This window comes from Candidozyma auris, chromosome 6 (assembly GCF_003013715.1).
Source record: "Candidozyma auris chromosome 6, complete sequence".
NCBI classification, from domain to species: Eukaryota; Fungi; Ascomycota; class Pichiomycetes; order Serinales; family Metschnikowiaceae; genus Candidozyma; species Candidozyma auris.
In genome coordinates, this window is record NC_072817.1 from 457,015 (window position 1) to 479,867 (window position 22,853).

Here is a 22,853-nt window from a genome sequence, read left to right on the forward strand (position 1 = left end):
AGATCAAACCTCTTGAGCCTTAGCTTGGGACTGAGCCAAGACACGCTCTGTTCTTTCAGCGTCAAATTCGAAGTCAAAGTACGACTTGTCATAGTAGTGAACTCTTATGAAACCGTCCTCTCCTCCAGACACGTAACCAATGCCATCGGGGTGAACTGCAACAGTGTTCAAGGGACCGAAGTGACCCTTCACTCTACCGATTTCCTCCATGAAGATCTTGTGGTAAAATCTAGCCTCGAACTTACCCTGGGATTCGGCAGTGGTGGTGACATTTCTGGCTTCCTGACCACCACCTAAAATGACAAAGTTCTTCTTGGGCGTGATGGCTGCTGTGTTCATAGGGGCATCGGCCTTGTAGACCTTCATGATCTCAAATGTGTCGATGTCAATTAAGGCGGCGTTCTTGTCCTTGGATGCGGTGATGAAGTACAGTCTGTCCTCTGGGGCAAACTGAATGTCGGTAATTGAGACAATCTTCTCTTCGTTGTGAATACCGTGGGCCTGGACCGTTTGTATGAACTCACCGGTTTTACCGTCGTATTTGCTAACGTAGCCGTCCTCATGACCAGCAATAATATACTGGCCCTCAGCAGCCCAGCCTGCGACGGTGACCTTGGTTGCATCTTCTCTGGTGTTGATCACAAGAATAGGCTCAGGGTTTTGGTTGTAGATGTCGTCGTAATTTATGTTGTAAACGGAAATGGCACCTTTGCTACCCATCACTTTATCGGTGACAGCCAAAAGCTTCGAGTTGTCTGGGGAGAAGGCCACTCTTCTCACTGGGGATGTGGTGTCCCATTTGTAAACACATTCGCCAGTTTCGGCCTTCCACAATCTGATGGTGAGATCGGCACTTCCTGTAGCACACAACAAGGTTTTCGAGTCAACGTCAATCGACCAGATGGTACCTTGGTGACCTTCTAAAGTACCAAGTCTCTCACCGTTAGACAGGTACCAAATGGAGGCCGAGGAGTCCTTAGCCACGGAAAAGAGAAGATCACCTTCTCTATTGAACTTGACTTGCGTCAAAGAACGCTCATGTCCCATCAATTTAATAGGTCTCATGGCTGATTCTACAAGATTTATTAAACTTCGATGGTGCTAACTACGTGAAAATAAAAAGTTTTTTCCATACGCGGTAGTGTTGTGCTCATAAGAGCGGTCGCAAAAAAGTCCAGACAGGCATAGCTCAAGAAGAACGAAGATAACTTACGAAGAGAGGGTATCTGGAAAATTCTGATGCAAATGTCCTCGAATTCTACGAGTGCTACATTTTTATTTGTGAGAAGGTCTTCTGGGGCAATTGATGTTGAAAGGTATACTACTGCTGCGACTCACTCACTTTGTATGGAACGACTGCAAAATAGAATGTGAAGATTGAAGGAGCAACTTTTTGAAGCTTATCAAGTCTGGGGAAGCTTGGGATAGCCTCAACACACATTTTCGATGACAACATCCTTACCGTCATGCTCACCATAGTCCAACTTCAATCTCCTATTAAAAAGTTCGAGCAACCATTGGAAACACAAGCCGGTCACGGCAGCATCATAACGGTCTTTGGAATTCTCATCTCTGATGAAAGCGTGCTGAGCTTCGTTGATCTCGATGAACGTGAGCTGCGTAGGGTTGTTCCGCAAAGTCAGTCTGATTAGGTCTCTACCTTCCAAGGGGACGTGGTTGTCCTTATCACCGAACACCATGATCAACTCACCCGTGATTTCTTTTGATCTCTTCAAAGAGTCATCGTTCTTACCCTTGCCCAAAGCGTGATTGTGGATATCGGTTGCAAAAAAGCAAAATGCAGCATTTACTCTGGGGTCAAGCGCAGCTCTGAACGCCAAATGGCCTCCCAAACACATTCCTGTGGCACCTATCTTGCCATTGAATGTTGGAAGCAGCTCAAGGTATTCGATGGCCAACCGGTTGTCCTCATCATACAGCGCAACCTCTTTCTCAATCTTGTAGCGATTGCCCCTGTCTGTACCTTCGGTATCGTAGGCCAATGCCTCATGAGACTCAAAATTGTGGTAGATAGAAGGTGCCACAGCGATAAATCCCTGGCCAGCTATGTCTTTGGCAAATCTGGCCACTGGGCCGGTGACCTGGTAGATCTCAGAATACACAATTACACCCGGGAATTTGGCTCTGGGGTAATTTGGAATTACCGGATGAAACACGAAAATTCTCATGGTGGTTCCGTCCAGCGTCTTTACGTCATGATAGGTCTCTTTGATCAACATCGTTATAAGCTTTTTTGTGAAGCTGTAGTAGGTGGTGCGAACAAAAGCCTAAAATTGTGTATGTGAGAGGCCATAGAGTTCTAGTGCTAGGCGATAGTCCGACTTCGGTCCTACAAATCCCCAACTCCAAAGCCAACCTTCCTGAATAAAAGATTACTGAAGAAGTCTACAGTCATAGCTTCTACAGAGATTTATTGCTACAAATGATGAAACTGTCCTGAAACGTTTTGCAAGCCTGACGTCAAACAGGCGAGAAAGTCACGAATTTCTAGTTCTTTCTCTTCTCCAATTCAGCTGCTGCTTTTCTGGCATCGGCTAATTTGTTAGTACACTTTTAACTTTTACATATTCAATCTCCAACTACATACCCTCTGCCTGTTTCCTTCTCATCTTCTCCGCGTCGCTCTCCATTCGTTTTTTTGGATCGCCTTCCTTCTTTTGCTTCTTGGCAAGCTCTTGCTGCTTCTTTTGGTTTTTGGCTCTGGCCAATTCACGTTGGTTGCCTCTTGCCATTCTTGGCTGGTTGATCGAACGACAAGGGTTGGGAGTTCTCGTGAAGTGTGTGTACTTAAATCTTGGTCACGTGCAACAACATGTTCAAACCATGAAGCCCGCACCGATCTCTGCATGCTCAGAGATGTAGTTCACTAGTGAGTTTGATGGGTGGACTTAGAACACCCTTATATTTTTCAAGAAAGAAAAAAAAAAAAACAATGCTCTTATTATAAAGGCCAACAACTTACTGAGTGACGAATTCACCATCCTGCTACTGATAAACCATGATGTCTATGATCCAGTTGATGTTGTTGATGAGTACTTTGAGAGATTGGGCGTTGAGAAAGTTGACTTGTCTGACAGAATTATTGACCTCAACAAAAGAAACTGTGCAAATTTTGAAAGTTTAAGCAAAATTTCCCCTAAAGAGGTATTTGCTCCAGGTAATAACAGTACAAATATCGAAAGCTTGAGCAAATTTCCTCCTGGAGAACGAGGAGCTTTTGAAAAGAATCATGAAAACCTCGAAAGTTTGAGCAGAATTTCTCCTATAGAAGAAGACGCTTCCGAAAAGAACTGTGCAAATCTCGACAGCCCGAGAGAAATCTCCCTGGAAGAAGCAGATTCCTCCACCATCACCGTTAAAAAGAGCAAATGCTTTGCCATTACTGCAAGAGGAAAAGTCATAGCGAGACAGCATGTTGGGTCAAACATCCACACCTTAGGCAATCTAAGCAAATGCAAAAGAGAACGTTTCCCCCTAATAAGAAGAACAGCGGAAAATACCAGTCAAAGAGATATGTAAGCAGAAATACCACATGAAGCGTTTGAAAAATCTCTGGCACCCTAGTTAGTCACAATTCGTGATCCATACTCTCTTAGGCCCTCAGATCATCATCCTTCATCCCAAGATGCATCAGCTGCATTATCATCTTAGCAATCTCCACAGCGAGTTTGTCGAAACTCGTTCAGCATTGTACATACTGATTTTACAGCATCTCCATTTCCTCCCCCCATGTCAAATAAAGTTTCACAAAAATACAGCGAATAATTATTATTACATATTTTGTCTTTTAGTTCTTGCCACCGACTAACTAGCCCTTGCGATGTCACACTCTCGTGGGATTGTCTTACGTTGCATTCGACTAAAATATTCAAAAGTTCTAAGAACTCCGTCCAACCAAAATTTTATCACTTTCGTAGCTACTTAGTTTCCTCTAGGTCATAAATAAGCCCGCTGTCGACCTTTGGATCGTACGGCTTCAATAAAAATTTAGAGAATTTCTTCAAATTCTCTACACCTCGGATCTCTGTACCAAGCAAGGGCATTTTCACCAAATGGTAGTCCTCATATAACTCTCCCATTTGATCCAAGTACTTCTTCTGCATCTTCCAACGTGATTGACACCTCCTGCAGTCGTCCTTGTCGGCGAAAAGCAACTGGTTCACCACGATGGAGTTGACATCCATGTTATAGCTCATTAACTCCTGGATCATTCTCTCCGTCTCATAGAGTGATAAAAATTCTGAGATACATACACAAACAAATGTGGTCAAGTCGGGATTGGTGAACTGTTCGTTGACTTCACTGACATTTCTTTGTACTTCGTTGAGCTTCTCGAAAATGTCCTGTTGCTGACCTGCGCCTCCGCCTAGCATGCTCAACATCGGATCAAACTTACCAGACAAGTCCTTAAACTTCGACAACAACTTTTCGAGGGTAGCAGGAAGCTGCAAGAATCTCAAAGTATGGCCTGTGGGTGCTGTGTCGAAGATAATGGTCTTGTAAGAGATGGTGTCACCGTTGTCCTTTTCTGTGGCAACCTTCTGGTTCTTGATATGTTTCAAGACCTCCATAAACGATAACGCCTCGTCGATACCAGGAATAGAGCCAGTCATATCCTTCATCATGCTCTTTAAAGGGTCATTAGGGTCGTTGTTATATTGCTGAGCCTGGTTCTGCAAGTCACTCATGGCAGCTTCAGGGTCGATCTCCATACACGAAAGATTTGACAAGCCCTCTACCTTTCTAGCATCTTTACCGAACTTCTGACAAAAGGCATCTGACAAATTATGGGCGGGATCAGTGGAAATAAGCAAGAACTGCTCGTCAGGATAAGCCAACGCCAACTGAACGGCGATGGATGAAGAGGTAGTGGTTTTACCTACACCACCTTTACCACCGACAAATACCCACTTCAAAGTGTCCTGATGTACGATCGACTCTAGCGTTGGTTCTAGTTCGAGATCCATGGTGTAGTAGGAGGTAAATATGTCAATCATGTGTCCTAAATACAACTTTTTTCGTCGCTGGTATTAGGCGCGCATGCTTTCCAAAGGCTTCCAAGAGACGGAAAGTGTATTTTCTCTACGGTTTTTGTACCTCGGTATTTTTTATGAATTACTTAGACAGAAGAATACGGATGTAAGAGATTTCACTAGTTTCTTAATTTCGTCGTGAGAAGTTGTGATTCTTGCTTTTTCTACTGTGGCGAACACTAACAGTAGAGTCAACTTACAGCATTTGGCGACTTGACTTGTTATGTCATTATGGAAACGATACGTAAAAGCAGCTGGCTGCTCTAATTGGGATGAGAAAATATGACCTTTGAGTTTTCCATATCCCAGGAGCACACACCTGGAACATATAGCTCACTTACACATGACACGACGGGTGCTTTGGAACTTAAAGCAGTAAAGGGTATTTTATTCCAACTCGTTTTTTTAATGAAGTTCTTTCTCGAAGGCCTCACAGTCCACCTTCGGGTGCTGATGGTCAGGCTCAACGTCTTCAACGAAATGAAGGGCCTGGCAAGCGCCTGTTTCTGGTTGCAACCGTGGCTGATGTACATGGAGCCGGTGACACCGTGAGATGCGCCGACGGCGGAATTCAAGCCGAAATATGGAATGGGGGCGCCATAAGATTATTCCGGACCACCTTTTGCAGAGCCAGAGATCGTGATTCGAACCTCGGTTGTTGCCAGGCCCATTTCATCACTGAACTCCGTGCACTGGGCCAAGGGGTACTTGTGGGAAGTTTCGCTTTCATTGGTTTTGATCATAAACTCCTTGAAGAAAAATTCTCGTCCAAAAGTCTCTCTCCACGATTTTGAAGTAGAGTGTGGTCCTAGTGAAGTCTCGTCGAGCGCCTCAGGGTATATGATCAGACCCTGCTTCTCACAGATCACTTGCACGAGAGGATAGAACTGCAACACATGGTTCATTTGTGCTAGATTGAAATTGTCACAATCTTCGAGTCTCCAACGCCTTACCTGAGTAGCACTGGGCTTGACTTCATTCATTACTGTCGCCGCCAACCCAGCAACATTAGGCTTGTTGTCCACATTCTTTCCAGAATGCAAGGTTAGGAACAATGGGCTTGAACAATTAGATTTTAAAGGAATAGCTATGATCTTCTCATTGCTGGAGCCTTTCTCGCCGATGGCTGCTGAGAGGGCTGTAGAGACAGAGAGAAGCACAGATAGGAGGGAGATGAACATGGTCTTCAAGTGATACTGGTGTCCTCCAACTTTGAACATCCCTTGAGTATCTACATAATTTGCAGTTTCCCGTACACTCAGACTGTCCTTTTGCTATAAGCTTCAATTGCCCATTTCTTAATCGCTGCTCTTGCCAATATTCAACCTGCCCTTCTTCGCATACACGAGCTACGCCTCAGCGGCGGAAGTTCCAACGACAGGTCATTAAAATGTCATGATGGCAAATATTAAATCTTGCATGATATTCTCATTTTTTTTTTTTCTTATCGATTCGAATTTTCTGGAGGGGGACCAGTGGCCAATGATCGGGGATTTTGCAGCCATTTGCCTTCCCCAGAGCTGCTTAGCCGTGTGACCAGGAGTAAATACAGTCCACGCTCGTCGCAAAAACGACGCACATCATTAGCGAAAACTTCTGACACTTGATGCAGGATTTCTGGCACAAAGCTCTCATGTTGGTCGCAAAAAGAACGCAACGAAAAGTATAAAGGTGCGCCTGGATTCCCCCTCATATATTTCTACGCAAAACATCTTTTCTTAACGAATTTCATCAAAAATGTCTCCCACTAACAACTGCCCATGCTCCTCATGCACTTGTTCTTCTTGCACCTGCTCTTCGGACTCTGGATGCAAGTGTTCTAAGCAGTAAGTGTGATGTCGTGTCTGATTTATGTTGACGTTCATCAAGAGTCTTCCATGCAGGTCTTAAACCGCTTAATTGAAGAAACAGTTAATTAGGGTTCAAATATCAATATATAATCTACTGAAATTGCTGTGTAGACTATTCATTATTCAATTTATCCTCCTGATGTAGGCTATGTAACTTCTTGATTTCTTCAAACCTTTGAAATTACTTTCACCCTCACTTCGCCTGCATATAAGCATGTCACAAGTAGCGAAGTAATTTCGCTTACAATTCGTTCTGCATATAGTATGGCTTGACTTGACTTATTGCCTCCATCAACATCTCCCGATCAAAAGCCTGCGTGGCGTAATGGTTAGCGCATTTGACTTCTAATCAAAAGATTCCGGGTTCGAGTCCCGGCGTGGGTTCTATCCTTTTTTTTTTATTTCATCTTTCATCAAAACTTATGCATTTATGAATCTCTATTAAAGCATATCTTTATACTCTTTCTCTAAAATTGAAAATCGGATACAGTGCTTGAACTATCCGATCTCAAGTCATCGACCCCTCTCTCAAATTCATTTTTCGTGAGTACGTGCTTATCACTTACACTCTCTGAAGGAATAGCAGTTTCAATAAACTCAAAAGAGCCCTGATCCGAGAAAGAGTCAGTTTTTGAGTAACCGTCACTTCCAGAGGAAATGGCATCATCATCCTCATCTTCACTTGTGACTGGCGAGTTGAAAAATGTCTGCTCTGCGGTGATGATAGCCCTGACTTTGGCTGGGAGTCTGTCTGGACGGTAAAATCTAAGATCCACCCTACCCACGAGGTAGAGAACATTAATGAATGCCTCGAACCCACCGTAGATAACGATTAAGAGTCGGTAGTCACATACCCAGCTGCTATCGTAGTTCGTTTTGTTTTGAAAAATGGTGATACTCCGAAATAGAGCCCCAACGAAAATTAAAATAGTGCTCACTGATACAATGAGTAAGGACTTGTTATGTTTGAGCACACCTCTTTGATTTGTAAGACCCTCCACCATATTATAGTGGTGATGAGTAGCGGCGATCACACGAATGGCATGTCTGTGATTGGAGTTCCGCTTCATGAACGTCTCCTCTGCCTCTCGGGCGGCATTTTTCTTCACAAAGTAGAAAGGACTGAAGGACTCAATCCACCACGGTTGGTAGGTATACAAGTTCTCGTCTTTTCTAGTTGGTTGAAAGAAGTATGCCAACCCAAGCAACGAGATGGATGTTAGGGAATATAAAATGATAAGTACCGAAGAAACCATGTTGACTTGCTTCCACAGCTCATATGCCAGTATGCTTAAGAAATGAATAAATGGCACAAAAGCAGCAGGAATAGTCATTGCAATAACTAGTAAGACGACTCCGTAGAGTGTGAGCATGACCCCCCAGAAGAGCCTTCTGGAACCACCAACAGGGTGTCTCCAAGTAAAGATTCTTTGGGCAAGAATCAAGTTGAATGTGACAAGAATAACCGACGGAAGGATTAAAAACAACTCACTGGTCAAAGCGGCGGGAACATTCGGCACATTCTTGACCCATACGATTCTCAAAGCGAATCCCAAGATTCGAAGAACACAATTCCAGCTCCAGATGATTGAAATCCAAAAGTAGTGTCCTCTAGAGTAATTCAAAGCAAATACCAAAGCATGAGCAATGGCTAGCACGCTAAATAGGCCGACCATAATCGCACTAGGCACAATATCCCTTTCCCTGGGGAATCCGCCAAACAAATTCATCTGTGCCGCTATAGCAAATTTCATCAATTGAGGTGATATTTCGTGGCCTATTAGGTTTCTTGTGTAAACAATAAGAGGCATGATTCCCGTTCCACTAGCAGGGTGGTTGAGAAAGTACCGAAAGACCATGAAGGTCCCCTCAACCATCGTAAACTTCGAGAAGTCAGAGGGGTCTGTTGCAAATTCATCAGGTGGCATTAGAAAATTTCGAAAATATTGAAGCCAGGGTATACGCCTACTACAAAGTGAAGGGCATCTACAGTTCTATATATCCGGCCGTTGGACGCCCATTTTCTGCTATACATCCGGGCATTAACCTCGACACAAAGGGCCTCGACGGATATAACGCATCTTGGTTTGTGAGGAAATGTGGCTTTGTTCCAACGGCGCTGGGCTTTTTACAATGAGCGGAAAAATCCCGGGGATACAATACGTAGTCCAGTTGCTCGTGAAATGGTAAGGGTTTGATTGACATACATAAATCATTCGGCAGAAAACCTCAAACTAAGAAATGAATCACCTTTCGATATACCTCGGGCCAGTCGAAACACAACCCATGATTATGCGGAGTAATGTCAAGATAATCTAAACCTTCAAGTTAACGGCTTGTATTCGAGACCAATGCAAGGGCTCTTTTGGGAGTCAAATTCCTGTATATGCAAGATATAATTTGCCTATTTCGGTAATTCTCGAGAAGGTAAACAGCTTACGATACAGCTTATAGCAGAAAATAAGTATTAATTGGCAAATACCTTTTTAGAAGTGGAACATAGACTCGTCATCATCAGCATCCTCAAGATGTTTGACATCTCTCTTTTTTTCTGGCTTCTCCAGTGGAAACTGGAATGACAGACTGTCTGTCGTCTTCCTGTCGTCATCGACATCGTCGGTCGGGTATGGAGGCTCAACCTTGTCGTAAGATAAGGGCAGATCGGATGTATAGGCCTTTGAGACATTTGAAGCGCTTCCTTCTGTGCTCGAACGTGGGGTATAAATATCTTCCTCGTCGCTCTCCTCGGACTCGGATGGATAGAAGCTTTGCTCTGCAGTAATGATGGCTCTCACTTGAGGAGGCAAGATGTCTGGTCTGTAGAATCTCAAATCGACTCTTCCAATAAGATAAATTAAGTTGACAATAGTTTCGAGAACACCCCACACGATGTATCCGATGATAGGTTTCGAAATTAAATTCTCATATCTCTTCCATTTGAACTGGAAAAGTACAATACATCGTAAGATTGCTCCAACCAAAATCAAGGCAGTTGTAGCCACGATCATGAACATAGAAACGTTATGAGTCAAACTACCTCTTTCGTTCGTGAGACCCTCCACTTGATTGAAAAGGTGGTGAGTAGCAGCGATGACTCGAATTGCGTGTCTATGGTTGTGATTACGTCTCATGAATGTCATTTCTGCTCTCTGTGCTGCACCTTTCTCGACGAAGTATGTTGGAGCAAACGATTTGATCCACCTGGCTGGTAAGTGTAAAGATTCTCATCCTTCGTCGTTGGAGGAAATAGATAGGATAAGGCAAGCAAGGAAACCGATGTCATAACATAAAGAATGACAATAATACCACACGCCTGGTTCACTTTAGCCCATTTCTCATAGGAGGCATAACTTACGTAGTAAAGGTAGGGGACCAAAGAAGCAGTGACGATAATGGCAATGAACACAAATACTAATGCATACATTCCCAACATGATTCCCCAGAAAAGCCATCTGGAACCACCCACAGGATGACGCCATGTGAACAACCGCTGCGTCAATATCAAGTTAAGCGAGACGATCAAGTAGGCCGGCACAATTTGCAAAACTTCACAAGACAAACCTATATTGATCTGCAATATATCTGTACTCCAGTAGGCTCTCATTGCGTATGCTGGGACTTTCATGAGCCCATAAATAATAAATCCGATCTGTACCCAGAAATAGTGTCCTCGGAAGAAGTTTGTGAAAAATATTGCAGTATGACATAGCAATAACACAAAGAATATTACGGTGAAGGCAATTGATGGAGCCATATCCCACCTTGTGGGGTAACCACCCATCAAAACGTTTTGCACACCAATGTTGTACTGAATGAGAATATCAGGTAACTGATCACCTAAAAGGTTTTGCCCTATCTTGATAATTTTGCTGATACCTGTTCCTGGCGCACCTCCGTTGGAAATAGCCCCGAGAAATTTCATAAGCCCACCCGTGGGCGAATCATCATAGTTCATGGTGGAATTAAGTAACTTTGCTTGCTCAGAATTGTCGTTATACAGTGCAAGGTGGAAAGCTTTTAATCAATAAGTATAGGTTTGAAATGAAGATTGAAAGTTTTTTATCGATGATGAAAAGGTTCACACTTGGTCAACGATATGTTCTGCAAAGATGAAATGAAAGCTGCCCGAGCAGCTGCTATATAAGAAACTCTACATCTCCTCTCCTCATCCCCTCCCGTCGAAGATTTTCACGATACTGCTTAACACCTTTTTTGGCTAGCGAGGGGTAGCCGAAACCAAACAAAAAAAAATAGATAATGAATAAGTAGCATAGGAATTCAACTTTTTGCTTGATTTGGTAAAGATAGAGTGCACACAAGCTGCAGCCGGTTACTGATAGGAACATGTGCTTGTTCTCATGCAGAGTACATTGGCGAGGACACAGGTGACCAAATTAGGACAGTGATTTTTTTCTTCTTTTCTTGTAGCTCTAAAATAACCATTAACTCATTATAGAAAAAGCATCCATTATAACACTTGATGTTGATGCTCATAAAACTAAAAACGGAACTCCTCATCATCATCGGACTCGAGCTCTTTTGCATTCTTCACGAAGCCTTCCTTTTGGACGTTAGGCGTCAAATCATAGAAAAGGCATCCATTATAACACTTGATGTTGATGCTCATAAAACTAAAAACGGAACTCCTCATCATCATCGGACTCGAGCTCTTTTGCATTCTTCACGAAGCCTTCCTTTTGGACGTTAGGCGTCAAATCATAGAAAAGGCATCCATTATAACACTTGATGTTGATGCTCATAAAACTAAAAACGGAACTCCTCATCATCATCGGACTCGAGCTCTTTTGCATTCTTCACGAAGCCTTCCTTTTGGACGTTAGGCGTCAAATCAAAACCTTCGCTCGATTCGGTATCAGAAATCTCTTCTTCCGAAGAGTACTGATCAAACTCACTGCTAGCATCACTCTGCTCGATCGACTGTTGGGCTGTGATGATGGCCCTGACCTTGGCTGGCAAGATATCAGGTCTGTAGAAGCGCAAGTCGACTCTTCCGACAATGTAAAGCACATTGATGATGACTTCTAACAAACCCCATAAAATGTACATAGCGACTGGATCGCAGAGCCGACTTTGCTCGCGTGTATAGCGATCTTGAAAGCAAACAATGAGTCGACACAAAGAGCCCACGAAGATGAAAAGAGTGGTGATTGCAATCAATCCCAAAGACCAGTTATGAGACAAATCACCACGCTGGTTTGTGAGACCCTCCACCATGTTGTAGTGATGATGTGTGGCCGCAATAACACGAATGGCATGTCTATGATTATGATTTCTCTTCATGAAGGTTTCTTCAGCTTCGTAGACTGCTCCTTTTTTCACAAAGTAGAATGGACTAAACGACTCAATCCACCATGGCTGGTAAGTGTATAAGTTTTCATCCTTTCTCGTAGGCTTGAAGAAGTATGCAAGACCAATCAAGGAAATAGCAGTCAAAGAATACGCAAGAATCAAAACTGCTGATGCCTGCACCACCTTTTTGTACGACAGATAAACACCCTCCGAAAGGAAATAAATGTATGGAATGGCTGCACAAGCAATCGTCATTCCAATGATAGCTAAAACAAAGATATACAATGTGATCATAAAGCCCCAGAACAATTTCCTGGAACCACCCACAGGGTGTCGCCAGGTGAAAATACGTTGGGCTAAAATCAAGTTTAGAGAAACCAACACAATGGAAGGAAGGATCAAGAGGACTTCACTGGCGATACCAGTAGGAACTCGAGTAACATCTTTTCCGAAAGGGATTCTGAGACCAAAGCCAATACACCGAAGTATACAGTAGAACACCCATCCAATTGAAACCCAAAAGAAGTGGTGTCTTGAGCAGTTTATGATGAAGATTCCCAAATGAACGAATAATAGTACAGCAAAAGCAGCAACGAAGATTGCACTTGGCACGACGTCCGTATCTGTTGGATAGCTACCTATCAAGTTGATCTGGTAGCCAACCTGGTATTTTAGAAATTCGATCGGAAGCTCACTTCCGAGTAAATTGTGACCTTGATTAGCCAATCTCTCGATACCAGTGCCGAGCGCTGGATAATTATTGAGGTACCGTAAAAGGTCCATCAACCCAGCGGTCGCCCCTGTGTAATCGTAGTTTGTGGTTGACTGAACGACCATTGCTTTGACGGGGTATTACTCTTTGCGTCAGAACAATAATGGGCCACAAAGGAGTGTGCTTTTTCAAAGCCGTAACAAATTGAGGTAAAAAAGTGGAGGCAATCTTATTATCAGATGTCAGGGAATCGATCAATTTAATACATGTACCCATCCCTTTGTCTTCCTCGCCCAGTCTTTGCCTATTGGGGCAAATGGGGTAGGAAACTTCCTGTTTTAGAAGGCCGTAACTGAACACGAAGAAGCATCACAATAGATTTCCCAAATAGGAAGTTATATAGTGCTGTATATGCACGGTATTTGATTATGTACAGGCCCACACATTGATGATGTTAGTATTTTGATACTTCGTTAAACACACTCGAGAATGCTTGACATTTTAGTAGCCATACAGCTTGAAATCCTTGGGGCTCGTATTCGTGGAACTAACTTGAGTTTATACAGTGGGGTGCTACCGATTCGTCTATATGCAAGACAGCATTCACTGAAATTGTCTTAGACAGTTAGTATTCACAAATTGAGATATATAAATTTCAGAAATCACAGCTCTACTCTGCAGATTCAAAAAAGGGCTCAGCTGATGCGTTTCTAGGGTGTTGTAAAAAAGAAGATATCACGTGACTCTTCACCACAATCTCGAATTATCTCAAACTCTTTGTTATGCCTTTAACTTTTTAACATGCCCTCGACGGAGATTGACTTTACTCCAGCAAAGGATGCTCTTGACAACAGTGAGGTATTTGAAAGTGATGGACGTTGTATCGTATCATCTTCCCAAGGTCTTCTTCTTTTGGACATTCAAGGTGAGTTGAGTCTACCAGAAGAAGAATATCCTGTCGCGACACCAACGGGCTGCGAATACATCAGCGTCGATAAGATCTACAAGGCAGTGAAATTTGGGTATTTAGAGTTCGATGAAATAAATAAGCTGAGAGTCACACTAATCATAGGCAAATCTCAAAGATTGCTCGGAAAAATTGAGGACCTTCCGAAACCTATGGGTGTTCTCAGAGTGCCGGTTTCCAAGCAGGACGAGCAGAATACTGAGTCGGTCGAAATTCTAGACGTGATATATAAGAAGCTTCTATTTGATATGCGTCCCCTACCTATAATGTGAGCTTTCAAAAGGCTTTTGTGCTTTTAAAATTTGGCGTCAAGGTTCGACCTGCTCGATGCCCGGGTCACTAAATTATCATAGATTTTCCTCAAATCAGAATCACTGAAACCAAGCACATCTTTCATATAGCTGACAACGCCTCCGTACTTTTCGTCAAGCAAGTCAATGGTAGCAAGCATTGCCTCATATCTTGAGCTCAAGAGGTTCTCCAAGCCATCTTTCTCTAAGGTCCATCCTTCACGGCCACGACTTACCAATGCCTCAAGATCCTTCAAATTGATTTTTGCCTTAAACCTTTCGAGGCCATTTTGGAAAGCTTTGGCAATACGTGGGTGATCAGGTTTCAAGCCATGGGTCGTCAAATCATACTCCCTAGCTATGGTATGTTTGTCCACCCCAACGAATCTCAAAACCAACATTGCGAAGACACCTGTTCTGTCTTTACCTGCTGTGCAATGGTATACAAAAGGCTTTTCTGGATGATCACAAATGTGCCTAAACATCTTTTTAAAGGACTCGAAACCTTCCTCAAGCATGTTGTCATACAAGTTCACATACGTATCCCAGTGTGTGAGCAAGTTCGCAGTTTTGAGGGCTAACGCTTGAGGAGACGCATCTTCATTGGCGAACACAGGATTAAAAATAACGTCGATACCCTGATCCTTGAGCTCAGCGACACCGTCTTTGTTACACTCCTGATTTGAGCGAAGGTCGTAAACAGTTTTAACATTCAATGCCCTAAGAGCTTCCTTTCCGATAGGTGTCACAAGATTGGTGTTTGCACAACGGAATATATAATTGGGACGAATCCAAACACTCCCATCTTGAGCGACTTGTCTGTAGCGTGGCTTCGTGATCTGCCATCCGCCAAGATCTCTAAAATTCGCAACTCCGTCAACCACTTTCCATCGAGGAATATAGTCGATTGCTTTGCTCAAATGAAAAAATCTAGTCAGTTCCTCTTTAGGCTGGAGGAATCTGAGCACATAGGCAGCAGCTAGGTAGTTGAAATTGACGAGTTTGTTTTTATTGAGTGGTAAACCAAGCGGGTTCCTCAATTCAGCATCATCCTCATCTTCGATCGGTTCGGTTCCGTAGAAGTTGTGGTCAGCTCCTGGAATCAACTGAAGTTCATGAGAGTATGGACCACGATTGAGATGATTAGCGTAATGTGCGCTGTCCACCTTTGGGATAATATCATCATCCATTCCGTAAACACTCAAAACCGCCCATTTTGGCGAGAGGTCTCTCAATTTCGTCAAGTCAGGTTTGGAAAGTTCATCAATCTCGTTTCTGGGAATCTTATATTTTTCCCATTTGCCGTAACGAAGACCTGTCTGATACAAATATTCCCAAGGGTCGTCTTGATCATTGGGGTACCTATCGTAAACGGTTTTTGACTCGAATCTGGAAGACATATTGACCAAATTTGGAACATAGATAGCCTTGCTTGGCTCTGATTTCAAGAGCTCATCTTGTTGCATGGCCCAAAGGAACATAGCAACGCCACCTCTGGAATGAGCTACAATAGCAGCAATTTCAAAATCGATCCCCAAAGCATTTTTGGAACCATCAGTGAGGTACGAAGCTGAGGCTTGTATGTCAGCAACGTCCAGATCAAGAGTCCGACCCAATGTTTCGTCCTCATAGTCGTCAGAATCACCGCATCCTCTAAAGTCAATTCTGAACGAGTACATGCCTAATTCCGCTGCCAATTTGTGAGACAACAATTTTTGGTAGCAGTAATCACGGTGGCCTCCTTGGCCATGAAGAATCAAAACAACTCTCTTCGTAGGGGAAGCGAATTTGTACTTGTCGTCCCCATTCAAGTCAGCTGCATGTGGGACAGCCAAAGTTCCGGCGACACCACCAGGAATCTTGACTTTAATCTCCCTGGGTGGGATTTCAACGTCCTTGGTACTCAAATGGCCTCCTACAACCATTTTCAAATCAGAAGACCAGCTGGGATCGAAAAGAAACACGGTAGTAGGTTTGGTTGGCTCCTATATGTGTGCAGTATACGCTACATGTGAAGCTTGTAAAACTTCAGGGCAACTAATTTCGCTAGGCGCGGGTTCGTTAAAACGAAGCCGAGAGGCCGAGGGCAATCAGCGACCTTCCATTTGAGATGTTGGCGTATACATTATAAAAAATAGATGTTAAAGTGGCAATCAAGGATATTTCTGTTATTAAAGAGACGACCTAATCAGAATTTTGATTTGTGAATTAAAATGTAGACAAATGTCAATGGTTTGGGAAACTCTCATGACGAAGCTTTGTTTGTCCCACTTAGTAACAACAACCTTTCCTGTGTGGCTCAAAGTGGAGCTAAGTCCGAGCAAAATGACTGTCGCACCTTGGTTCTGTTGGGCAACCTAGATAAAGTGAGATTCTTCAGGGTCACTACTTACTTTAGCAACACAGGATTTCTTTAGGTCTTTCTTACTATTCAGGCTTCCTATGCTTCAACGTTGTTGAAAGAGGGCTTACTAGCCAAGGAGGCCTATTATGAAATGGCTGCGAAAATGAAAAAAGGTGTATTAGAGGATTTTACAAGCACTTCCTTAATACCACAAAATCGGCCATAAAGGCGGGCAGAAAAATGTAAGCAAAGAGATAGAAGAAAACGCGATGACGCGAAACCTAAGTCCGTCACCATCAGTGACGCTGTTGAGCCGATTATGCATAAAGATCGTTGATGTCACCAGCTATATCAGGACCAGAGAAAAAGAAAAAAAAGTACAACAAACTAGAATCAATTAGAAGAAAAGTATCAAAAAGAGAACTTAATCTCAAAAAGCTTTAGATTTAAAATTCTTAGAAGTAGTAGCAAGTAGCTGGCTCAGTAGTATCTCTTATGCAGAGACCTCACCGCTTGCGTATCGCGACTTCACTTATGAGCATCCTTCTCCATGTCCCGCTTGACCCCTGACAGAGATGCCTTCTCTAGATTGGGTGAAAGCCTCACTCAAAAGCACTCCGATGAGCTTTCAGCTCAGCTATCAGTTTTCCAGTCCGTGCTAGTTAATTTTGCTTTAGAACATGGGGAGAGTATTCAAACCAATAGTGAATTTCAGGCTAAGTTCACTCAGATATGCCATCTGATAGGTGTTGATCCTTTGGAATTACTTTTGATTTCTGAGTCCAGGCTGAAGAAAAAGCCAAATTTGTATTGCGGGTTGGCTATCAGGATAGTGGAGATCTGCCAAGAAACTAGCGATATCAATGGCGGATTGATATCCATGAAAGAGCTAAGGTCCAGACTACAGCAGGAACTGAACGTGCCTCTTCAGGTATCTGAAAGTGATATTATGAAAGCCTTAACAACTCTCATTGACTTAGGGGAAGGTCTCGAGTTATTAACAATCAATAAAAAGAGGTGGATAAGACATTTTACCGCTGCCGGCAAGAATGGTATCTCTTCAGATCAGCAAAAGGTTTACGCCTTGTGTGAATTCATGGGTGGGTTCGTATCCTATAGGCTTCTACGTGATAATTACGGATGGGATAGTGTGCGTCTGAAAACCGTGATAGATGAAATGATCATGGAAGGTTTTTTGTGGATCGACTCTCAAGGTGAAGAGGGGTGGACATTTTGGGAACCCTCGTGGATCTCAAAGTAAGTCTCATTTTTCGAGCTTTCTCTTTTTCTTTTCAAGAAATTTGAGGTTTTGATGTTCGACCGTCTCTCCTAAAGGTCGCTGGCTGAGAGGAGTATAGTTCTTAAATGCTCTCCCGACTCCATCCCCAAGATTAACATAATTGCTCTTCTGTGAAGGCAACTTTTTTGCGAAGACTTGATCCATCATCGACACAATTTGTGCTTTGAGTTGATAATCTAGCTTGAGACCATTGAACCTTTTGCATTCTTTTTGCATCTTGATTTGTTGCAGTTCCCCAAAATTTGTGGCAGGCGATAGCCACTCCATCTCTGGGAAAACGCAGTCATATAACACAAGCGGAATATCGTGTGCCATTTCATACAATGGTCTACTAGGGTACTTTTCCACATTCAACAAATCCAGAACAATGGAAGGCTTCTCATGACCCTGGCCAACAAGGAAAAGAATCGCAACCATACAACGGACTTGATGCCAAAGGAACGCAGAGCCCTTCAAGTCAAATGCATAAAATTTTTCATTAACAGAGATGATGTCTGCCGAGTGAATAAGACGTTCGTGATTTGTGATCTGCTTCGACCCATCTATTTTGCAAAAGTTGCGGAAATCGTGTGTTCCCTCGTATAGTTTTGCTGCTACCTTCATAGCCGCCACATCTAGGTGCTCGCCAGAAAACACATATTTGTAATGTCTATAGAGACAACTGAATCTAGCGTCGAATCCTTCCGGAGGCCTTAGGCAAACTTCAGTTATTCGTATATTAAGAGGAAGTAGGGCATTCAAGATCGTGACATATGGTAGCTCCCGATCGTCCTTCGAGATATCTGCTTGGTCCTTGATGTCAAGATTCGAGCGCACATTTAACGCAATAACCTGGTTCAAAGCACTTACACCTTTATCGGTGCGACCGCATCTGCTGAAACCACAAGATGAAGGGTCTGAGGACTCAATTAGCTTCGCTTTCACCATGGCATCTAGAATCACCTCCTCCACAGTCGGCAATGGGGTTGGGTCATACTGAAAGCTTAGCCCATTGAAATTCCAGCCCATATATGCGAAACGAAGAGCTATGAATCTAGTGCTGATCTTAGCAAAGTCGAACACTTTCTTTCCTTTCTTATCTGGGTTACTCTTCACAGGTGACTTGGGCTTGGTACTCTCAAGCAGCTGTATCCTTTGTATGAGATCTTCTTTTGACCATGTCTCGTAGCTGTTATCGGCAAGCAGTGAAAAGTTTTTCGATGTTCTGGCCATTATTCGGATAAATCTCCGCATAAAGTAGAACTAAGACGCTTTTCAACCGAAATATCGCGATGCGCATCGAAAATTTCCGACCACGATCAAGCACCTATTTGAGTTTGAGTAATTTTTTTTGTTCTTTTATTCCTTGAACACTTTTTATAAATAGTATGGACAGGTCTCTTTCATGGGATCAAGTGGCCAAAAACTTGCATCCATGGCTCAAAGATGCCATTGTCGCTTTGGGGTACCCTGCAATGACTCCGGTTCAGGCATCTACAATTCCACTATTCAGTGGAAACAAAGACGTTGTGGTCCAGTCTGTGACCGGTTCCGGAAAAACGTTGGCCTTCACTATTCCTGTTTTGCATCATGTTTCTCGAGCTTTTTATGACTCCGAGTCCCCCACATCTAAAAAAGGACTGATACTAGCAGTCATCATATCTCCCACTCGAGAGCTTGCTCACCAAATACAGTCCGTCTTCGACCAAGTTATACAGTTTCTGCCTGATGAAGAGCAAAAATTAAAAACCCAGCTTGTTGTGGGCTCCCTTGTAAGCGTGCGGGAGGACATTGAGGCCTTCACGAAGGATAAACCACAAATTATCATTGGCACACCAGGCAGGCTACTCGAGTTCGTTAGTAACCCAAGAGTCAAGACAAACAATGTTGAGATTGCTGTCTTGGACGAGGCCGATAGACTTCTCGATATGTCCTTCGAAAATGACGTCCTATCCATCTTAAGACAGCTACCGAAGCAGAGAAGAACGGGCCTCTTTTCTGCAACCCTATCTGCTTCTGGAGATAGAATCTTTAAAGTAGGTATGCTCAATCCCGTCAAGGTCGCGGTACAATCAAAATCATCCCTCACAGCTGCCCCCTCATCGCTAACCATTAAGTATTTGATGGTGAGCTCGGAGCAAAAGTTTACTATGCTACTTCAGCTTATAAGGCGTTATAAGTTCAAAAAATGCATGGTCTATTTTCCCACGTGCATATCGGTAAAGCACTTTTATCAACTTTTGCTGGTTTTTGAGGATGATCCTTCTAATCCAGTAAGATTTCACTCCTTGCACGGTCAGCTTGGCACATCCACTCGACTCAAAACTCTTAAGGCATTTACAGAAGCTGATTCCGATATAAAAAAACACGTTCTCATGACAACTGATGTCGCAGCAAGAGGTATCGATGTCTCGGATGTGGACTTGGTCATTCAACTAGACCCTCCTAATGATCCAGATGTATTTTTGCATAGAGCAGGAAGAGCAGGACGAGCCAATAAGGCTGGTAATGCAATTGTTATGTTGAGTGAAGGTGGGTCCGAAATTAATTTTGTTGATTTCATGGAGGTCAAGGGCGTGCTAATGAGTGAGCTTAAAATGCAACCTGATTCTGAATTTCATCAACGATATTACGCAAGGGTAAGACAATTTATGCTTGATGATAGAGCTCGACATGAAACTGCCGTTAAGGCTTACGTAGCATTCGTGAAGAGCTACTCTAAACATCTAGCAAAGTCTATTTTCAGACTCCAAAGCCTTGACTATGTAGGGGTAGCTCTCATGTATGGCCTTTTGAGACTTCCAAAAATGCCTGAGGCACGCTACATTCCTTCTGAGAGATTGCCAGAGGATGGCTGGCTCATAGGTGAACCGATGGATATGGACAAATATAAATACGCTGACCCTGTCAAGGAAAGAGCAAGAGTCGAGAATTTAGAGGCAGATAAAGAAAAGAAAATTCAGGACGCCAAAAAAAGGAAGCAACTTAAAAAGCAAAATGAATCGTGGTCTTCCAAAGAGAAATCTAAAGAAGCAAAACTGGAAAGGAAGCAGAAACTTAAAAGAAAGCGTGAAGAATTAGAGCGCAAACTAATGGAACAGTCTTCTGATGATGAGGAAGTTCAAGTGGACTGGAAAGACTTGGTTAGGCAAAGCAAAAAACTGAGACAAACTTCTAGTGTACAAGGGCAGTTCAGTGATCTATGAATTTCATGCGTCACGGTTTCCACTTTTCACTTACCGAACGAATACCATCGAAAACAAAGAGATTGTTGAGAGGAATGTATTGAGCTGTGACAACCTTCAAAATTTCCTGGCTCGCTACTCCACCCAAGAGGCTGCATATGTTATGGTACTTATTGGGTTGATGTTCATAGATTTCTTTCAAAATAGACTTGCAGTTCTCCGGAATCACATCCATCTCCTTCGAACCTAGCACACGACTGAATGATTTTAGTAATTCGGTAAAGCCTCCATGGCTTCCTTCCGCAATCCATAGATGTAGAGCATGAATTCCGTAATGAATTGCCAAGGTATTCGATTCAGACTGGCATAAAATCATTTCATTTTTGAGTCTATCTGAAAACGCATCTTGAGAACCACGCGAATAGTATATGCTGGCAGCGTTCTTGCAAAATATAGCAATCATTTCCAGTGACACAATTTCGGTCCTATTAAACTCCGAAAAAGTTTGTTGCAATAAGTTGGCAAATCGCTGTTGATCCTCCAATGCTTTTTTTCGGTAAATTTGCTGGATTGCGATGTAGTTTCTTGTGTTGGAAGCCATGTCGGGCAATCGGCCCGGTAATGGCAATGCTCCGTATTTCTCTGCAAACTTGGCAAGGGTCCTAATGAAGAGCCAAAAAAGCGCTGTTTTTCCACTAATGCTGGGATCACTTGCTCGCATGTCATGGAATAGCTCCTTAAGATGCTCTGGTATCGCGGTAACTTGCAATGCTCGATGGACCTGCTGACCAGCTTCTATGAAGTTTGTCTCTAGGTTGATGTTTCTGGATAAGCCTTCGATGTACCGACTGCGAAATTCCCTCTTCTCTTTGTAGTTCTTTGGAGTACTTGAATCATGGTCTCTCTTCCATCTTTGCAAAGCTTTGATGAATATTACAATATACGGGACATGAGCATGCTCTGTATCATCCAAGCTTTCAAGATCAATTGAGTCAGCATATGTTTGAAGTTCTGGCCAAGGCCTATCGATACGTAAATCATAGATCGTTGAGGGGTCGTGTGTCTCAATCACGGCATTTTCTTCGGAAAACACTTGAAGAGTTCCATAGAAGCCGCAGGTATTAACGTGAAATAAAGGTACACCTTTTGACCAAAGGCGTTGCTTCATCGCCAACATGTCAGAGGGGGGGATGAAATCACTTATCAACACAACGTCAAAGCTATCAAAGAAGTGAGGCTCATGCAAGAGATCACCAATATTTCTAGAATGACTGAACCATTGGACGTCCAGGTTAAGTTCGCTAAGTGATTTAGCAACACTCTCAGCTATACTTTTTCCCAAATCGTCCTCTGTGAGAAAAAAATTGCCGTCTAGATCGTTCTGTTCCACTATTCTATCATCAACAATCGTGTAAGTTCCTATGCCAGGTAATATGAGGTTCTTTAACGTCTCGACGCCCGTTGGATTCACATTGATAAGACAAATATGGCCCTTTTCGAGTCTGGACTGACCATCTTGAGCCCATAATCGTAGTTGACGATCATATTTGGTTTCCTTGTCGATCCTCGAAGACATGCCTTCTTTGGTAAACCTATGGGTAAGAAAGCTCGTTCGCGGAGTGCGAGTGCAATCCACAGAACATACACACACACTTGGGATTCAAACTGAACCTCTAGGTTCCGACTAGCCAACTTTTAATAGTAGATCCAGAATCATGCTTAGAGGGTGTTCGTGACCTATTATAAATGAGCAAAATGATCTTTTGTTCTTTTCTATATTCGATAATATGTGCATGGGAAATCAGGTCGACTTTTGGGATCATCTCCGAGATGCGGTTTGGTGGACTATAAATGACAATTTT

General features: G+C 43.0%; 14 protein-coding genes and 1 non-coding gene across 15 annotated transcripts; 4 read left to right on the forward strand and 11 right to left on the reverse strand. All coding sequences in view use genetic code 12, as the record gives it.

Moving 5' to 3' along the window:
- Positions 1 to 3: 3 nt before the first annotated feature.
- CJI96_0004888 (WD40 repeat domain-containing protein) lies at positions 4 to 1,065 on the reverse strand (the record flags this gene model as incomplete). The annotated part of the gene is made up of 1 exon (XM_054702264.1): positions 4 to 1,065. The coding sequence occupies one exon, from the start codon at positions 1,063 to 1,065 to the stop codon at positions 4 to 6; it is 1,062 nt and encodes a 353-aa protein (XP_054558239.1).
- Positions 1,066 to 1,430: 365 nt separating this feature from the next.
- On the reverse strand, positions 1,431 to 2,240 carry CJI96_0004889 (dienelactone hydrolase family protein; the record flags this gene model as incomplete). Its single annotated transcript, XM_054702265.1, has 1 exon — positions 1,431 to 2,240. One exon carries the CDS (start codon positions 2,238 to 2,240, stop codon positions 1,431 to 1,433), a length of 810 nt encoding a protein of 269 aa, XP_054558240.1.
- A 1,698-nt stretch (positions 2,241 to 3,938) lies between these two features.
- Positions 3,939 to 4,988, reverse strand: CJI96_0004890 (ATPase GET3; the record flags this gene model as incomplete). The annotated part of the gene is made up of 1 exon (XM_054702266.1): positions 3,939 to 4,988. The coding sequence occupies one exon, from the start codon at positions 4,986 to 4,988 to the stop codon at positions 3,939 to 3,941; it is 1,050 nt and encodes a 349-aa protein (XP_054558241.1).
- Positions 4,989 to 5,659: 671 nt separating this feature from the next.
- CJI96_0004891 (uncharacterized protein) lies at positions 5,660 to 6,274 on the reverse strand (the record flags this gene model as incomplete). Its single annotated transcript, XM_054702267.1, has 1 exon — positions 5,660 to 6,274. The coding sequence occupies one exon, from the start codon at positions 6,272 to 6,274 to the stop codon at positions 5,660 to 5,662; it is 615 nt and encodes a 204-aa protein (XP_054558242.1).
- Positions 6,275 to 7,215: 941 nt separating this feature from the next.
- CJI96_0004892 lies at positions 7,216 to 7,291 on the forward strand. Its single transcript has one exon. It is a non-coding gene; the product is annotated as a tRNA-Arg (tRNA).
- An 80-nt stretch (positions 7,292 to 7,371) lies between these two features.
- CJI96_0004893 (DUF3112 domain-containing protein) lies at positions 7,372 to 8,781 on the reverse strand (the record flags this gene model as incomplete). Its single annotated transcript, XM_054702268.1, has 1 exon — positions 7,372 to 8,781. One exon carries the CDS (start codon positions 8,779 to 8,781, stop codon positions 7,372 to 7,374), a length of 1,410 nt encoding a protein of 469 aa, XP_054558243.1.
- A 609-nt stretch (positions 8,782 to 9,390) lies between these two features.
- Positions 9,391 to 9,918, reverse strand: CJI96_0004894 (uncharacterized protein; the record flags this gene model as incomplete). The annotated part of the gene is made up of 1 exon (XM_054702269.1): positions 9,391 to 9,918. The coding sequence occupies one exon, from the start codon at positions 9,916 to 9,918 to the stop codon at positions 9,391 to 9,393; it is 528 nt and encodes a 175-aa protein (XP_054558244.1).
- A 122-nt stretch (positions 9,919 to 10,040) lies between these two features.
- CJI96_0004895 (uncharacterized protein) lies at positions 10,041 to 10,859 on the reverse strand (the record flags this gene model as incomplete). The annotated part of the gene is made up of 1 exon (XM_029033910.2): positions 10,041 to 10,859. One exon carries the CDS (start codon positions 10,857 to 10,859, stop codon positions 10,041 to 10,043), a length of 819 nt encoding a protein of 272 aa, XP_028891473.2.
- Positions 10,860 to 11,668: 809 nt separating this feature from the next.
- Positions 11,669 to 13,051, reverse strand: CJI96_0004896 (DUF3112 domain-containing protein; the record flags this gene model as incomplete). Its single annotated transcript, XM_029033911.2, has 1 exon — positions 11,669 to 13,051. One exon carries the CDS (start codon positions 13,049 to 13,051, stop codon positions 11,669 to 11,671), a length of 1,383 nt encoding a protein of 460 aa, XP_028891474.1.
- Positions 13,052 to 13,727: 676 nt separating this feature from the next.
- CJI96_0004897 (Ctf8 family protein) lies at positions 13,728 to 14,165 on the forward strand (the record flags this gene model as incomplete). Its single annotated transcript, XM_054702270.1, has 1 exon — positions 13,728 to 14,165. One exon carries the CDS (start codon positions 13,728 to 13,730, stop codon positions 14,163 to 14,165), a length of 438 nt encoding a protein of 145 aa, XP_054558245.1.
- A 23-nt stretch (positions 14,166 to 14,188) lies between these two features.
- CJI96_0004898 (alpha/beta hydrolase family protein) lies at positions 14,189 to 16,108 on the reverse strand (the record flags this gene model as incomplete). Its single annotated transcript, XM_054702271.1, has 1 exon — positions 14,189 to 16,108. One exon carries the CDS (start codon positions 16,106 to 16,108, stop codon positions 14,189 to 14,191), a length of 1,920 nt encoding a protein of 639 aa, XP_054558246.1.
- Positions 16,109 to 17,077: 969 nt separating this feature from the next.
- CJI96_0004899 (EAP30/Vps36 family vacuolar-sorting protein) lies at positions 17,078 to 17,788 on the forward strand (the record flags this gene model as incomplete). Its single annotated transcript, XM_054702272.1, has 1 exon — positions 17,078 to 17,788. The coding sequence occupies one exon, from the start codon at positions 17,078 to 17,080 to the stop codon at positions 17,786 to 17,788; it is 711 nt and encodes a 236-aa protein (XP_054558247.1).
- Positions 17,789 to 17,791: 3 nt separating this feature from the next.
- CJI96_0004900 (tRNA pseudouridine synthase) lies at positions 17,792 to 19,039 on the reverse strand (the record flags this gene model as incomplete). Its single annotated transcript, XM_054702273.1, has 1 exon — positions 17,792 to 19,039. The coding sequence occupies one exon, from the start codon at positions 19,037 to 19,039 to the stop codon at positions 17,792 to 17,794; it is 1,248 nt and encodes a 415-aa protein (XP_054558248.1).
- A 155-nt stretch (positions 19,040 to 19,194) lies between these two features.
- Positions 19,195 to 21,012, forward strand: CJI96_0004901 (uncharacterized protein; the record flags this gene model as incomplete). The annotated part of the gene is made up of 1 exon (XM_054702274.1): positions 19,195 to 21,012. The coding sequence occupies one exon, from the start codon at positions 19,195 to 19,197 to the stop codon at positions 21,010 to 21,012; it is 1,818 nt and encodes a 605-aa protein (XP_054558249.1).
- Positions 21,013 to 21,022: 10 nt separating this feature from the next.
- CJI96_0004902 (uncharacterized protein) lies at positions 21,023 to 22,567 on the reverse strand (the record flags this gene model as incomplete). The annotated part of the gene is made up of 1 exon (XM_054702275.1): positions 21,023 to 22,567. The coding sequence occupies one exon, from the start codon at positions 22,565 to 22,567 to the stop codon at positions 21,023 to 21,025; it is 1,545 nt and encodes a 514-aa protein (XP_054558250.1).
- Between the last annotated feature and the right edge of the window lie 286 nt (positions 22,568 to 22,853).